This window comes from Uncinocarpus reesii, genomic scaffold, assembly GCF_000003515.1.
Source record: "Uncinocarpus reesii 1704 scaffold_4 genomic scaffold, whole genome shotgun sequence".
Lineage (NCBI taxonomy): Eukaryota > Fungi > Ascomycota > Eurotiomycetes > Onygenales > Onygenaceae > Uncinocarpus > Uncinocarpus reesii.
In genome coordinates, this window is record NW_003052497.1 from 1254104 (window position 1) to 1269772 (window position 15669).

At 49.9% G+C, this 15669-nt stretch overlaps 5 protein-coding genes across 5 annotated transcripts; 3 read left to right on the forward strand and 2 right to left on the reverse strand.

Moving 5' to 3' along the window:
* Positions 1-178: 178 nt before the first annotated feature.
* UREG_06544 (uncharacterized protein) lies at positions 179-3829 on the reverse strand (the record flags this gene model as incomplete). Its single annotated transcript, XM_002583531.1, has 1 exon — positions 179-3829. The coding sequence occupies one exon, from the start codon at positions 3827-3829 to the stop codon at positions 179-181; it is 3651 nt and encodes a 1216-aa protein (XP_002583577.1).
* A 513-nt stretch (positions 3830-4342) lies between these two features.
* Positions 4343-6290, forward strand: UREG_06545 (uncharacterized protein; the record flags this gene model as incomplete). Its single annotated transcript, XM_002583532.1, has 3 exons — positions 4343-4533; positions 4583-5737; positions 5789-6290. The coding sequence occupies 3 exons, from the start codon at positions 4343-4345 to the stop codon at positions 6288-6290; spliced, it is 1848 nt and encodes a 615-aa protein (XP_002583578.1).
* Positions 6291-8497: 2207 nt separating this feature from the next.
* Positions 8498-10293, forward strand: UREG_06546 (cytochrome P450 61; the record flags this gene model as incomplete). Its single annotated transcript, XM_002583533.1, has 4 exons — positions 8498-8657; positions 8733-8883; positions 8955-10203; positions 10258-10293. The coding sequence occupies 4 exons, from the start codon at positions 8498-8500 to the stop codon at positions 10291-10293; spliced, it is 1596 nt and encodes a 531-aa protein (XP_002583579.1).
* Positions 10294-10829: 536 nt separating this feature from the next.
* On the forward strand, positions 10830-11605 carry UREG_06547 (uncharacterized protein; the record flags this gene model as incomplete). The annotated part of the gene is made up of 2 exons (XM_002583534.1): positions 10830-11096; positions 11180-11605. 2 exons carry the CDS (start codon positions 10830-10832, stop codon positions 11603-11605), a joined length of 693 nt encoding a protein of 230 aa, XP_002583580.1.
* Positions 11606-12146: 541 nt separating this feature from the next.
* On the reverse strand, positions 12147-15418 carry UREG_06548 (eukaryotic translation initiation factor 5B; the record flags this gene model as incomplete). Its single annotated transcript, XM_002583535.1, has 5 exons — positions 12147-12390; positions 12457-14488; positions 14511-14531; positions 14554-14893; positions 14963-15418. The coding sequence occupies 5 exons, from the start codon at positions 15416-15418 to the stop codon at positions 12147-12149; spliced, it is 3093 nt and encodes a 1030-aa protein (XP_002583581.1).
* Between the last annotated feature and the right edge of the window lie 251 nt (positions 15419-15669).

Sequence of the window (15669 nt, forward strand, 5' to 3'; positions counted from 1 at the left end):
CCGCACTTCCCAATACCCCAGTTCAGAAATAACTCAAAATGTGCTGTACACCGTGATATGCTCGCTCAAAAGAAACAATAGACTCCATCAAGTATATATACATGCGACCTTCGAAATCGGTTATATATCGTCTCAGTACGATGTCAAGAATTCGGTCCGATAAGACAGCTCCGGAACATCATTCCTCGCCCTGTTGAACCTCGAGGCGACTTTCTGATTCCAGATCTAACTCATCTTGCGCCTCTAAGACTCGTTCCGCTGGTTCGATCTCAAACGGTGCCCCTGGTTTAAAGTGTGTTGCCTTCCATTCCGCGTCCTCCGCAAGCATAGTTTCTAGCATATCTGCGTCGGGTTCAGAAAAGTCTTCTCCAGGCATTGACACATATTCACGTCTCCGGTGGGGTTTAGCGTGGTCGCTAGGTGTTACGTCCTCGGGTTCCATTACCATTGGACTAGTGTCGATACGAGTCTCTCCATCAACGCCGAGGACACCACCGGTCCAAACCACATGGTCAGTGGTTTTCACGGGTTCCGGGCCCAATTCTTCCTCGATATCCCGGCGGCCACGAAGGATGAGGCCCTGAAACTTCTCACGTAGGAACGGTAGCTTCGCAACGGCGTTGACGGTTTGCGGGGCCTTTGAAAGAAGTTGGTCCATTTCCCCCTCGCCACTAGCGATAGATCGAGACCTGAAGTCGATCAGGGCGGAAGCGAGATAGAGCATTGTGAGATATGTCGGCTGCATTGAATCTGGCTGGATCTGAGCCCAAGCTTGGCGACCGGCTTTACCTAATACTTGATGTCGTTGTAATGGGGCAATTCGACGCTCGAGATAGTCGAGGCCAGCGGGTGCTTTAACTGGTCTTTTCGTATACCCTCGTTTGATGTGCGCCCAGCTAATAAAATTCGATATGAATTTCTCTTCGAAGAGGGTGAAAGCTAAAAACTGATCAACTGGGCGCCGAGATGTACATAGAAGTTTGATATAGAGAGACCAGTTGAATGTCGTTAGTGCGAAACCAATCTTTTCAACTTCAGCAATAACCTGCGCGATTTTAGAGTGGAGATTTCGATACGACAATGATTGCATGACGACGGAAATGCAACGAGAAAGAGCGAAACGATAGGACGGAAGGATGCCAGAATCGGCGTCGTGCGATGAGGTCTCTTGGTGATGGCTACGTGAAAGGTCCGAGATTTCGGGCGTATTGTGCGATCGGTCCATCAGTGTCTTCAAGTCAGTGGGACGCGCAACACGTTTTGTATCTTCAACAGCCTTTTTCCAGCACACATCAACTTTGTCATGTTTCCCTTGTCTCATATAATTGGTCATCTCGGCATGGAGAAATTGAAGAGACGATGACTGCGTCTCTAGAGCAAGCCTTTTCATGTTCAAATGGTACTTGTCCACGAGGTTGTTGGCTTTCTGGAACTCGCCTTGAGATCCATAAGCTAAAACAAGGGGTTCATAGTAGGCTGACGGAAAAGCGCTTCTCACAGAACGTCGTTTTGCGCCTGGCTGCGGTTGTTTCGTAGCAAGCATGGAGACGTCAAAGTTTTCAATAATCACGTCTAGAAGTCGTTCTGCCCGGGATAAATCCACGGAGTCATCACTATAAATGCCGCCTTTTTCACGAAACCGCTGCAAGTCGCGGCTGATGTTGGCCCTAAGCATTGACAAATTTCCGCTAAGACCAAGTGTCTCAAATCTGGCGGCCATTTCTTTGTACAGAACTAGTATCATGTCGCGGTTCTTTTCCTTTAGATACCCGTGAAGTAGAATCGCGTAGTGAAGCTCCGTAATGTGGGTGCGACGGCTTCTATGAAGTTTAGCAAGAATTTGGCGGGCTGATTCAAGCTTGCCGATTCGAACAAGACTAAGCATCAATGCTGCGTAAGTCATTCCATCAAATTCTATTCCTTCTTGCTGCATTTGCCCTTGGATCCTGGAGACCGAATCGATGTCTGGAATGAAGGCATAATTCCAGAGTAAGACGTTCCACATCCTCGTCAACGATCCAGAAAAATCCAAGTGAAGCGCTTCGTTGGCCACTTTTTCAGCATCACTATATCTGCGGTTGTTGCACAATGCCTCAACGATGCCATCGATCAAAGCACAACTTATTCTGACTTTATTCTGCTTTGCAAAGTTGAACAAGTTGATAACCGCATCCACATCACCCTTGTTGGCGAGTAAGCCCATCAGAATCCCAAAAGTATGGGTGTCGGGAGTAATTTCGTTCTGGATCATGGTTTTGAACGTGGTTATTGCGCCCGTAAGATCCTCGGATTTGGCGTGAGCAGTAAGGAGTATATTCCAACATATGACATTTGGAGACACGTCAAAGTCCTTTGACAGCCTATCCAATTGCTCTTGCGTTTCTTTAACTTGCCCAAGCCTGGCGTGGACGTAGAGAAGCGGAGATAGTAATTTCAAGTCGGATGGCACGCCGAAATCTTCCACGTAGCTCCGAAACAAGCGATTGACTTCTGATTCCTTCCCAAGTCTGGCGAAAGTCGTTAACCCGTAACGGTACGCTTCGGGCGATGGCTTCCCGTACAATAGCCGATATTCGTCTAACAAATAGTCAACGCCTTTTGATATCTTTAGCGCCGATAGATTTTTTAAGAAACGATTGAGCATTGGTTGTGGGACGCGTTCTTCAGGTAGACGCCATCGAAAATTGCGATAAAGCAACATTGATCGGGAGTGCGCTGGTCGCAAACATAATGACTGTAGTGTCGAAATTCCCTGGAAGTAAAATCGAGTTTCATGCAGCTGCAGCGAGTCGAGCAATTCGAATAGGGATAGCATGGATTTGGTGGACATTTCTGTCATGAACTTTTGGCTGGAGACCACATGATTCACCATAAAGCGGATGAGGTCCATGAGTCCAGGCGCATCCTTATGCAATTGAGCATTTTGTATATCCTTCAGAAGCGAGATAACTCGATTGGGCAGTCCAGGTAGCTCAGATAATTCTGCAGACTCTACCTGCTTCTCTGAATCCGGGGCCGAATTAGGCCTATTGTTCCAGATCTCAAGAGCATCGTGCCAATTCCGCCTGTTTACCAATAAAGCGATTGTAAACCCCCAGCACAATTCCTCTTCATTCCTTGAGGCAGCTTCATTATAGATATCTTTAACGTCAAAGTCTTCAAAATTCCATATTAAAGCTGTCTTGATCGCGCATAAATAATCCTTTGCTTTTCTTTTGGAAACCGGGATTCCATCGAAAAGTACTTTCGTACGACTCGCGTCTGAACGTTTATCGGAAGCTGATAGGTACGCGAGCATTTGTGAAGATAACTCAGCAGGCGATCCGGCGGCCTGAAAAAGTTTCCACGCCTTGCTGTAATCTGGCTGATATTCATTCTTAAGAAGCCGCCGCAGTTCAGCCAGTACCGCTTTGTTGTCTACATTTCTGCTCGGCGCCTCCGAAACAGTTATTGAGCCTTCAACCGCATCTGTGGATGACGCAAAGCCTCGATAAGAAAACCGTTTCCTCCGACGGACATTAGTGGTTTTGTGTAGATTTCTTGTTCGCAAATAAGATCTCGCGAAAGACCGGGTGCGCGGAGGATAGAGAAATTCAAGGTACGAGAAGTGGTCCGACGAAATTCGGTGTCCCCCGCCCACGCGATCAGTTTCACCCGGTGAATGCTGCGAACTTAGAAAACCAAAGCACCAAAAAGGTATATCTATATCGACTGCACTGTGGTGCCAGAAATTTGAGCGTAGGATTCGTTGCGACCGTAAAGGACTTTGGGAGCAGAGGAAAATTTGCTGTCCGACGGTCTCGATGCATCGCGCAGCCCGCTCCAGCATTGCCTTAAAATGCTAGCAATCAGACGAAGGGGGAAAGAAACGACGGTCCTAGGGCATTCGAAGCATATCTAAGAGCCTTGAGGCTTGTTAGAAAAAAGATTCATGACTGCAAACCGTTTATAAAACTTACGAGCGAGCTACGCAATGATTTCTCCGGCGAGTCTGGATTCTCGGACAACTGTTGAAAAGTTATTGCTCTGAGGGAAATAAAAGTCGTAGCGAAAACGAGACGGGCTTTTCCACGAGAAGTCAAAGAGGAGCACACGAAGCACCTCAGAGGGTGGCTTTTTGAGAATGAATTCCAGGTCCCCGAGGAGTTCCCTTGCGGAAGACAAAATCCACAGTTCTGCTTATGTCAGCACACCGAGCTAGCACCGCACCACAAGTTGATATTGGGATCCCGAAGTGTTCACTGCGACGGTGCCTTTCGATGCAGCGAGTGCGACGAGTTTTGTATCGTTGGCCACCAGCTTCTTCGCCGAATCCACAAGTAGTGCAATCCGCATTGTGAAAATGGACATCACCAACTTCGTTGTTTCGCATAGGGCCGATGCTCTACTGGTCGGCGACTACAACGTGTATCGTGCTCAGCTTTCCCGAAGACTGCACACTCTCCGCAAGCGACTTGGGAGAACGACCCCCAAGGGAAAGAAGTATACGGCAAAGCCGCTTGTGGTCGCAGAAGAAGTCGGCCAAAATCCTGAGTAAGTCATGAGGTTTGGTCTATCTTCCAAAGCCCTAACGTCTGGTTAGGTTTGCCCACCTTCATCTGATCCTGGCGGAACGAGCATGGGCGTCGGCCATGCAAATGAAATCGGCACATTCTGCGGATCCAACCACAAAAGGCATTGTGGGCTCGACGAGGCGTCATATCATATCTCGTTTAAACAAAGCGACTGTGTATGCTAAACAACTCGTCCAGCTTCTAGAAGACCAGTCGACTTCCAAAGCGTCAAATGTCGACTTACTAGAAGCTCGAGCTTATCTCGCTTCACTTTGTGCAACGTTTTGGATGGAAAAGCAACGTTGGGGAGAATGTCTACGCGAGAACTCACTGGCCTATATCATATATACAGCGGTTCAAAGGAAGACAGATCGCGAAGTATTCCGTGATCTTTTGTCCAGCACTATTGACCCGGGAATTAGATATGCAGCATACCAGCTCAAACTTCCGCGTTCTATACCGTCACGCACTATCAGCATTCAACACTTTTCCGCCGACGACAAAGTACGAGCAGAGATAGAATCCGTTGACCCCGAATCATTATCCGAAACGCGAGGTGAAAATACGGTTACCGTCGAAGGGAGCACTCAAGAGCTTCCACAAACAATAACATGGCGATCCCGAACAGTGAAACTTGAAGATGCTTCCATATCACAGGCTCTAGGCACTGCAGCTGCAGCTGAATCGCGGCTTTCGTCATGGATATCTAGCCCCGATGGCCAGCATGCGTCCCCGAGAGAAAAGTCTGCCAGTTATGATAACGTTATTATTGCCAGCCAGGACGCCGTTGATGCTACCAAAACCGCGATTGACGAGCTTTCCAACGAAGGAGTCGACCAGGGAGACCAACGAATGCAAGCCCTTCAGATGACTCGGACGGCCGTGAATTACGCGTTGGTGGGATGGCGCGTGGGTCGTAACAGGGTGCTGTGTGGCGCCGAAGACGGTTTACAATTTGAGACTGAGAGATATCGAGGCAAAAAGAGAGCCAAGGTTCAACAAGGCTCAAAGGGCGCAAAGGAGGAGAGTACGGGAAAGAGATTAGCCCGGCTGCGCGAGCGAGTTGTACTGTATGATGCCATCCTACAAAGCTTGGATTCTGTCAAAGAACTTCCAGGAGTTGCAGGCGACGCCGAGTTTATGGAAGAGTTGGATGTGACTCGGCATTACTTCTTAGCGTTGAGGTCAGTTTTGATACTCTTGTTGATGGCTTATTTGCTAACTGTAAGGAACAGGTGTCTCTCTATTGGCAGGTCCCACGCGTTTCTCTCCAACACGAAGAATGCTTTGGCACTGTTTGTTCGAGCATCGAACCTTGCGTCTAATGTTCGCGCGAGCGCTCATATTGACAATTCAAGACCCTTGCGGCTTGAGGTGACGCAGCTGCAGGCTAAGGGACTCGCTGAACATTTGCAACATCTTATTTGGCAATACCGTGGTATCGTTGAGATTGAACAGCTTAGCTCCAGTTCCAAGGGCGAGTCCTCTATCCTTCCACCCCTTCTTGAGCGACTGGGTGAATATCCTTCGGCTGGCCCAGATTTATCCAACTTGGTGACCTATCCACCCAAACTCCAGCCAGTCCCTGTTAAGCCCCTGTTCCTGGATCTCGCGTGGAATTACATTGAATACCCTATTGAAGCCAAGAGGGCAGTTGATACCCGTGAAGCTACCACGACACCGACTGAAACACAACCAGAAACGAAGAAGAAAGGATGGTTTGGATTTGGTCGATGATCGGAACCGGTCGCATTCCCTCTTGCTTATCCGGCGTTTTACTCAATTCTTCCATCCTCTCTGACTCAACACAATGCGATACCCATCCGGATCCTCCACCGTGACGCCCCATTCCTCCCAATACGGATTCCTCGCCTTCGCTCTCTTCCCACCCGCGCCCTCCAGCCTCTCAATGACTGCGGGATCAATCGACTCACCCACATAAATCACTAGCAGGTCTTCCTCCGTCGGGGCTGGCGGAAATTCACCATCAGGGTCGTCTACCAGTTCCAGGTGCCAGGCTGCATCTGGCCAGCCGAGCATGAGGAGGGCGTGCCCACCGGTGACGTTGGTGTCGGACTTCCAGATGACTTTGAGGCCTAGGCCAGCGGTATAGAAGTGCTGGGCGCGGCTGAGGTTGCGCGAGGGGCGAGCGATGCGGATGTGACTGGTTGCGGAGGGGAGGCCGCCAGTGCCGGGATTAGAGGCAAGGATGGGTTGGGGTGCTGGGTTGGGCATTGTGGGGTATGGATGTATCGTGGTGAATGCCTTGTCTTCGTTTCTTGTTGATGCTTGAATTTTGAGGGGTTCGTTGGCTTTTGCGTTCGTTTTACCGACTAGACGCTTGATATATGTACTCTATACTCCGTAAGATCCAGGAGTCTAAAAAGCAAGATTATAAAGGTATTGCTCTAGGCCTTTTCATCTTCTGGAAGGCTTATAAAACTTTCAACATTCGATTGAATACTCCGATTGTCGCCCGGTTCGCAGGGGCCAGGCATAACGGATGACAAATTCGACGACCAAGTTACTAAGCTGCCAAACGACCCAGCAGAGACTCCAGTTTTATGCAGCGAATTCTGGGGACTCTTCTCGACAATGGTCGAGCTCCTGAAGCGAGGTATACTCCGAGCGGGATGACGTCCGTGACGACCATATGTACGGACTATTCTGCCTTCAACCCTCCAGAGATCCCAGGTGGTGAGCCACTCTCAACTCCATTATTGAGAGAAAAGGGAAAATTCCCCCGAACCTGGGGAATCGAACCAGGATCTGCCGTCCCCCAAGGGCCCAAGCAGTTCGTAAGCCTGGGTGTCATCAAGCAATGCTAACTATTTACACCACTCTCCGGAGTTACTCCGGAGAACTGGAGATGTAACACACGGCCGCGCACAGACGGGCACTGACAGCCAACAGCTTGATATGGCGTATGAGGGCTGTGATTGCTGGAGAGCCCGAGAGCACGGAGAGTTGATTCCAGAAACTGAGCGATCATTTTCCACTAACCTCCTTGAGGAAGACGGTTGGTCGACAAGGGGCAGGGATTGTGATGAACCAGTTGTGAAGTGAAGCTTTCCACCCCATGTCGAATAATGTCCCCATCCTGGTGTTTGCTGGAGTGGATGCTGAGGCTTGAATTATCAGTCTGCAATCGTCTTCTCGCTGCTCTGTTGCTGTTTCTTCTGCTTCTCTGTTTCTTCAGTTGATTTTGTCAGCGATCGACTGCAAACCAGGCAAACAGGCAAAAAGGGGAAATCAGGGACCAGCCAATGAGAAGCCGCCTCGGGATCGCAGTTGCCGAATCACGACACCATTACAGGACTAGCGGTAATTTAGGCGCAGGGGGAGGTTCTTGGGGACGGAGCAGTGCTGCAGTGCTGCTGGGAGCAAAGGGGCTGTTCGATGCTCGTGTGAGCTGCCGGAGGGGTGAGACTCTTCATATCCCTCTTGACGCTCCTCAAATTACTATCAATGAGAAATCCAAAGCAGCAGAGAGAGCGCTGGAGATATACGGTACCGGCCGTACATGGCTGTATGTAAGCACGGCAGGTGATTGGCCAATTCCGCAAAACCGCGAGATCACCGGGCCGTGTGGCTGGCCAATACGCATCCACGGATGTCCGGTGGTACCGTAATGATGTATCTCAACCAAAAAATAAAATAAAAAAATAAAAGCAGATCGCGCGTCTGATGACTAAATTGCTTCTTTTTTCGACAGCAGACGAGCAATTAATTCACTTCATTAAGCAATCCAGCGCCGTCTCGCTCTCCTTCTCCTCGTCTCCATCCGCTCTCCTCCTCGCTCATCCACCGCTGGGGTTGTGTGTCTGCTGCTCAGCTCCTCCGTCCTTCGCTCTTCTCTCCCCAGAACCCAGCTCAGTTTCGGAAACACCCCCTCTCCGCCTGGCCCCCTTTTTCGCTGGACGGGCCTCCAGCACCCCAACACCATGGTGAACGCACACGCAAATATGGCATCGCCGTCGGCGGATGCATCGCTAGCTTCCATGTCCTCCGACCCGTCGAGCCTCCTGATGAGCATCTACAACAGCTTCACCGGCTGGTCGGCCTTGCTGGCCCTCTTCATGCTGCTAGTCGCTTACGACCAGTGTGAGTTGCGCCTCTCTCAGGCCCCATCCATCTTTATCTAAGATAACGAGCAACTAATCACCTGCGTGCAAACAGTCAAGTACATCTGGCTCAAAGGCTCAATTGTCGGCCCCAGATTCAAAATCCCCTTCATGGGCCCCTTCCTGGAGTCCGTTAACCCAAAATTCACCGAGTACAAGGCCAAGTGGGCGAGCGGTGATTTGAGCTGCGTTTCTGTTTTCCACAAGTATGTGCCCGCCATGGGATCGATGTAGACAGTGCGCCTCCGTGCTAATGCTGATACGCGTCGAACTTTAGGTTCGTCGTCATCGCATCCACTCGAGATATGGCCAGAAAGGTCTTTAATTCTCCCGCCTATGTCAAGCCATGCGTTGTCGACTCTGCACACAAACTCCTGGGCAAGGATAACTGGGTATTCCTGGATGGCAAGGCGCATGTCGAATATCGCAAGGGTCTCAACGGTCTTTTTACTAGGTCCGCCTTGACCACATACATGCCACAGCTGGACGAAGTTTATGACAAGTACTTCAAGCAATTCTTGGAGGAATCGAAGCAGAACGATTTCAAGCCTCTGCCATGGATGCCGTACTTGCGGGAACTGATGTGCGCCCTTTCCTGCCGGACTTTTGTTGGCCATTATATGACAGACGAAGCCGTCAAGAAGATCGCCGATGACTATTATCTCATCACCGCTGCCTTGGAACTGGTTAATTTCCCAATCATCCTTCCCTTCACCAAGTCGTGGTACGGAAAAAAAGCTGCCGACATGGTTCTAGAGGAATTCAGTAAATGTGCCGCCAAGAGCAAGGTCCGAATGGCCGCTGGCGGAGAGGCGAACTGTATCATGGATGGCTGGGTCAAACAGATGCTGGATTCCGCCGAGTACCGCGAAAAGATTGCCAAGGGTATCGAGGTGGATGATTCTGAGAAGCCAAAGCACCTCCTCCGCGACTTCACCGACTTTGAAATTGCGCAGACCGTTTTCACTTTCTTGTTTGCTTCCCAAGACGCTACCTCGAGCGCCAGTACTTGGCTCTTCCAGCTCATGGCCGACCGCCCCGACATCCTCGACAAGGTTAGAGAAGAGAACTTGGCTGTGAGAAACGGCGATCGCAACGGCAAAATCAGCATGGACATTCTTGACAAGATGCAGTATACCCGGGCTGTGGTTCGAGAGACTCTTCGATACCGCCCCCCAGTGATCATGGTTCCGTACATGACCAAGAAGGACTTTCCCATCACACCCAACTATACCCTTCCCAAAGGCTGCATGATTGTTCCGTCGGTGTGGCCTGCTGCCCATGACCCCGAAGCCTACCCGAACCCTGAAACTTTTGATCCCGACCGATGGATCACTGGAGATGCCGAAAAAGCGGCGAAGAACTTTTTGATCTTTGGAACTGGCCCCCATTACTGCCTTGGACAGACTTATGCCCAATTGAACCTCATGGCCATGATCGGCAAGGCCAGCCTGTTGATGGACTGGGAACACCATGCCACCCCAATCTCTGAAGACATCAAAGTCTTTGCTACAATCTTCCCGCAGGTGAGTTTTAACCCCATTTATAATTATCCTTCGGAACACTAACCACAGGAACAGGATGACTGCCCTCTTGTTTTCCGTCCTCGAGCGTGAATCATCAGGATTTTCAAAAAGCACTGAAATGACCCAATGAATCTCTGGTACCCTCCTGGTAAAGAGGCTGTGTCCATGAATATTCTTCCTTTCATGCTCTCTTACGAGCTCCCTTTTTCTACAATCCTAGTGATGACTACGCCTTTCTCTCTTGATGTTGTGAACAAAATATGTATCTGCATTGCCTTTCCAGTGCTTTTCTTCTTGTTTTAATAACTATGCCCTTGACTTTGTCTCCCAGGAGACCAAATCTCAAGACCTGGAGAACCCATGATACTCCTTTGCTTTCGTGTCTGTTGGTTTTTGGACGAAGTGGTGTACAATATGAGATACCTAATATAGCTTTTAATTGTTAATTGAAGAGAGATCCAGTTTTTCGTGTTGAAATGCTGCCCCTGGCTCTCAGTTGCATTCGGTCGGGCGACGGACCTCAAAAGCGCCGTTCGCTGCTGACATCATCCTGCAGATCCTCGGCCTTCAAAACCTCGAGCTTCGACTTTGACCTCCATTCATCCCTCACCTGCGCAACAAGCACAATGGCTTCCAAACGCGCTATACTACCCTTCTTCTCATCTCGGAGCATTGCATCTACTCCGCGCACAGGATCGCGCACACCCTCGCTCCGTGCCATCTCTTCCACGACCACAGCACGACCTCGCCTTCAAGCAATCTCGCCAGCACGTCTCCAACCAGCACACCCCTTCCAAACCCGCCTCCTCTCCTCCACCACCGCTCGCTCCAACGCTCCCCCCTCATCCAACACCGCAGACCACCCCCCCTTCAAACAATGGACCTTTGACGACGTAAACAGCCCCCATCTCCGCCTCACCACCCGACAAAAAAACAAGACACCTTAAACGTAGCTAACACAACCGCACCAAACCAGATAAACACCCGCCTCGCCCACCCCTCCTCCACCCCCACCATCCTCATCGACGTCCGCGAACCCCCCGAGCTCCTCTCCACCGGCACCATCCCCACCGCAATCTGCCTCCCGCTCCGCTCCCAGCCCGACGCGCTCTTCCTCTCCCCCGACGAATTCCTCACCCGCTACGGATTCTCCAAGCCGGGCGTGGTGTCGCATAAAGAGGTTCCGGATGGAGATTATACCGTGGTGCGGCAGCAGCAGCAGACGGTGGACGCCGAGTTGGTGTTTTATTGCCATGCCGGGGTGCGTGCACGCGCGGCGGCGGAGTTGGCGGTGCAGGCGGGATATGATGGGGCCAAGGTGGGCGTGTATGATGGGTCGTGGTTGGATTGGGCGAAGAGGAAGGGGAAGGTGGAGAGATGGGAGGGAGGGAGTGAGGATTGAGGGGGTTGTTCGGGATCCTCACTTTGGATAAGATATGAGAATGATGGGTTTTCTATTCCGCTATTACTGTTTTGGGAGGAAGTCTTGTCAACTACCAAGCGCGCGCTTCGCAGGTTCTGTCCTTCTCGATTCTTCCCGTGCGGCTGAATACATATCCCGAAGAATTTCTACTGAAAAGTCATTATGCAGTGCACATCGATAGCAACGAGATAAATCTATAGGTATCTACCAGCTATATACAGAGAAACTTCTTCCTTGGTTCATTGAATGCCAAAAAGACCACCGAGAGACAATGGCGTGGGAAAAGAAAACACCTCAACATAGCTGATACTTCAACTAATTTTCCTCAATATCATAAGCCCTTTTCATTCTTTTCGGTTTCCAGGCCAAATTAGACCAAAGAAACTAAATTTGCTGCAAAGTCAATAGCCCTAGCAGAGTAGAGAAAAAAAAAAAAAAAAGGGACAGCCATTACAATCACTAATCATTGCAACCCAGTAAGAATAACAGTCAGACAAATCGCACGCACGCATGCATTAGATCATGGGATATCAAAAAGAGGCTTCATCTTCTTAACCAGCGCCCACTCCTCCATAGAAACCTCGGATCGATAGAACTCTTTCAAGGTATCGATGCTCTGTCTAGAAATGAGCGAATAAAGCGTGTCTTTCTCTTCCAATTGTCGACCGTAGAGTGGTTGGTTGGGCCCTTCAATCTTGATAGCAACGGAAGGTTGACCCTTTTTGCACATGGGGATTTGCTTGTGTTCACGCTCGATGGATTGTCTAGAAGAATCGGAAGCGTTAGTTTTAGATTGAAGATGGTAACAGAGGGAGATGATGGTGGCTTACACTCTGCCCAAGTTGAACACTTCTTTAAGTCCGGTTACTGGGTTAGTCTTGACGGCAGCAATCGGGGTGAGTAGTCGTAGATTGCCCTCGGTAACGTCCACACCAATGACAATAGGATCCTTCTTGTTGAACACGGCGACTGGCTGCAAAACACAGGGGAACACGGCCAAAAGTTTACTTTCTTCCCTCTTCCTCGCCGAGATTTCCTCCATATGCTTAGTGAAATCATCAAACAGGTGATAGATGATGTCTGCTGTGAAGATCTTGATACCAACTTCGTCTGCATATGCCTGTGCTTCTTTGTCGACCTTGACATCGAAACAAAGCATAACCGCAAATTGTTTGGCCTTTTCCAACATGGTTCCGGCGCGCATCACGTCACGTTTATAGACGGGCCCAATGGAAATATTTGCCACTGGAATCTTCGATACCCTGAGGAACTCAAGCAGAGCCTCAAGAGAACCAAGAGTCGATGCTTGAACGCTGACTCCACGATTATCTTTGGAGACCTTGCTGAGCAGGTTTTCCAGATCGGACATGACCTCGTCCTCCAAGTCTTCTTCATCGTCATCAGGGCCCACGACCATTAGCCTAGATCCCGCAATAGCATGTTCCAAATCGTTGGCGGCAATCTTGACACCCAATGCAGCCTTAACCTCTTTGTTATGAACATATTGCGATTTGATGCGCAGTTCTTTCAAAGGAGCAGGAGTCAAAAGCGCTCGTATGTTTGTAGTTATGGCGCCGTTGAGGCCACAAAGCACTATTCGGTCGCCTTCACGCAGAATACCGTTCGACAAAACGACGTCAATAGTAGTACCGAGACCTTCAATTACCTTGACTTCGAGAACAGTGCACTCGACCTCGGATAAATACATCAGTTTGTTCGTCATGCGTTCCTGTGCGAGAGTGACTAGAAGTTTAAGCAGGTCAGGAACACCTTCTCCAGTATGAGCAGACGTAGGAACTAAAGACACATTGCGGGCCATGGACTTGTTTTCCCAGTATAACTCGGAGTTGAATCCTTGCTCCGCAAAGGCAAGCTTCGTCCGGTTGACACGGTCCCGGAATTCGTTCTGGACACCCTTATTTTGAAGCGCTAAGCTGTCTTGAAACCCGTTGTTATCAATCTTTTTCCAGCCATAGAGTCGATCAATTTTGTTCAACGCAACAATGAATGGGGTCTTTCTGTCTCTCAGCAACCTCATAGATTCGAGTGTTTGTGGTTCCAGGCCGTGCATGATATCGACAACCAAAATGGCAATGTTGCAAAGAGATGAACCGCGAGAACGCAGATTGGAGAAAGACTCGTGACCAGGGGTATCAATAACCAATAAACCGGGAACCTTGAACTCAAACTTGCCATCCTTATTGACGACAGCGGTCTTTTGCTTAAGAGCGTCTTCGGGGAAGTAGGTTGCACCGATTTGTTGTGTGATACCGCCAGCTTCTCCTTCTTGCACGTTGGTTTGTCGAATTTTGTCCAAGAGTTTCGTCTTTCCGGTATCAACGTGCCCAAGAATACAGCAAATCGGGGACCGTAGATTATCTGTAGATCTTGCTGCAAGAGCTTCTTCGTGTTGTCTCTTTCTCCGCTCAGCTGCTTCGGCCTTCCTTTGGGCTATTGCTCGTTGTGTCGCGGTTCCCTCTTCATCCGATTCTTCTGACTCTGACTCTTCTGGTGAACCTTCATCAGGCTTCTGTGTCCTCGTCGGCAACTCTCCGGTTTCGCCTGCTTCCTCTTCCTCCTCTTCCTCATCGGACGAAGGAGCATCCCAGCTATCCTTAATGCCATCATCGCTTTCTTCTGCTTTAGCGGCCGCCTCAGCAGCGGCCCGAGCCTGCTCTTCCTCCTCTCGTTTCTTCTTTTCCTCTTCTTCGGCTTTGCGCTGGGCTTCAGCTCGGGCAGCAGCCGCCTCCAAATCAACCTCCTCCCGTTTTGCGGGTCCACGTCTCTTCTTTTCATACAGCGGCTTTTTCGGTTCGGCACGGTCTGCCTCCTGCTCCAACCCAGCGACTTTGCCACCAGCAGCTAGGAGCTGTTCCATACGAACCTTGTTGCGTTCCTTTGCTTCCTTTTGGGCTTTTGTAAGTAACTTTCCTTCTCTGCGTAATTGTTCCTTTCTTCTCCCGGTTCCTTTTCCTTCTTTCTCTGGCGTGCTTGCTCCTTTTTACGCTCCTCTTCTTCTATCTTTTGCCGGAACTCTTCATCGCGTGCCTTTGCTTCAGCTTCAAGACGCTCTTGCTCCTCCTGCTTTTTCCGGAGCAATTCCTGTTGCTTTTGAATAGCTGCAAGATGTGCTGGAACCTTTCTCTTCTTCCCAGCGGGCTCCGGTGCAGGTGTTGGTTCGGCTTTAGGTTCAGGTGCCGCGGCTTTGGCGGGCTCTGCCTTCGCTGCAGGAGCTTCAGCTGGCGCCTGAGATTTCTTTTTCGCAGCCTAGATGTCAAAGGTAGATTAGCATTAGACCGCAGACTCGGCATTCTTGAGAACGGATAAAGTACAAACCTGCTCCTTTTTTCGTTGCTTTTCTCTCTCCTTCTTTTCCTTTTCCTTCTCCTTCTTCGATTTCATAGCTCCACCTGTTTCTGTACCTTGCGGCTTTTGCTGCTGGGGCTCTTTCTTCGCGCCACCCTTTGGTTGCTTTTCAATCCCCGCGAAAACATCATCTCCATCAAATGTAGCTTCCTCGGGCTGCTTGCTCGCAAGATCAGCAGCAGTATCAGCCGACGGGTCTTCGCCCTCCACGAAATCATTATCAACAGCCTTGCCTTTCTTCGCCTTTCGGGTCCGATTTTTTCGCAAGGCAGCTAACAAGCCGCCTCCCATTTCATCGTCTTCATTGGGTGCGGCATTATCATGGGCAGCGGCATCGGGTTGGTCGTTCGTGGGCGTGATGGATTCACCGAGTTCAGCCTCCCAATCGTCCTGTTGTTTCTTATTGCCCTTCTTTTTTGGCGCCATGTTGACTGAGGTTTTGCGTTATTTAATTTGTAAAATAGTTAGACAGACCCAGGATCGAGCCGTTGATGTATCGATATGCTTGGGTGGTGGGCGTGGTAATGCGAGAAATTGGTGAATGTGGTGACGGCTGCCCTTCGTGACATCAGCAAGGTGGCCGATCCGATTAGAACTGCCTAGAGGCGCACGGCTTATGAGAATCGATTGAAGAGACTGCGAGATATATCTGGGCTGCGAAGAAGCTCAGTGTTTGA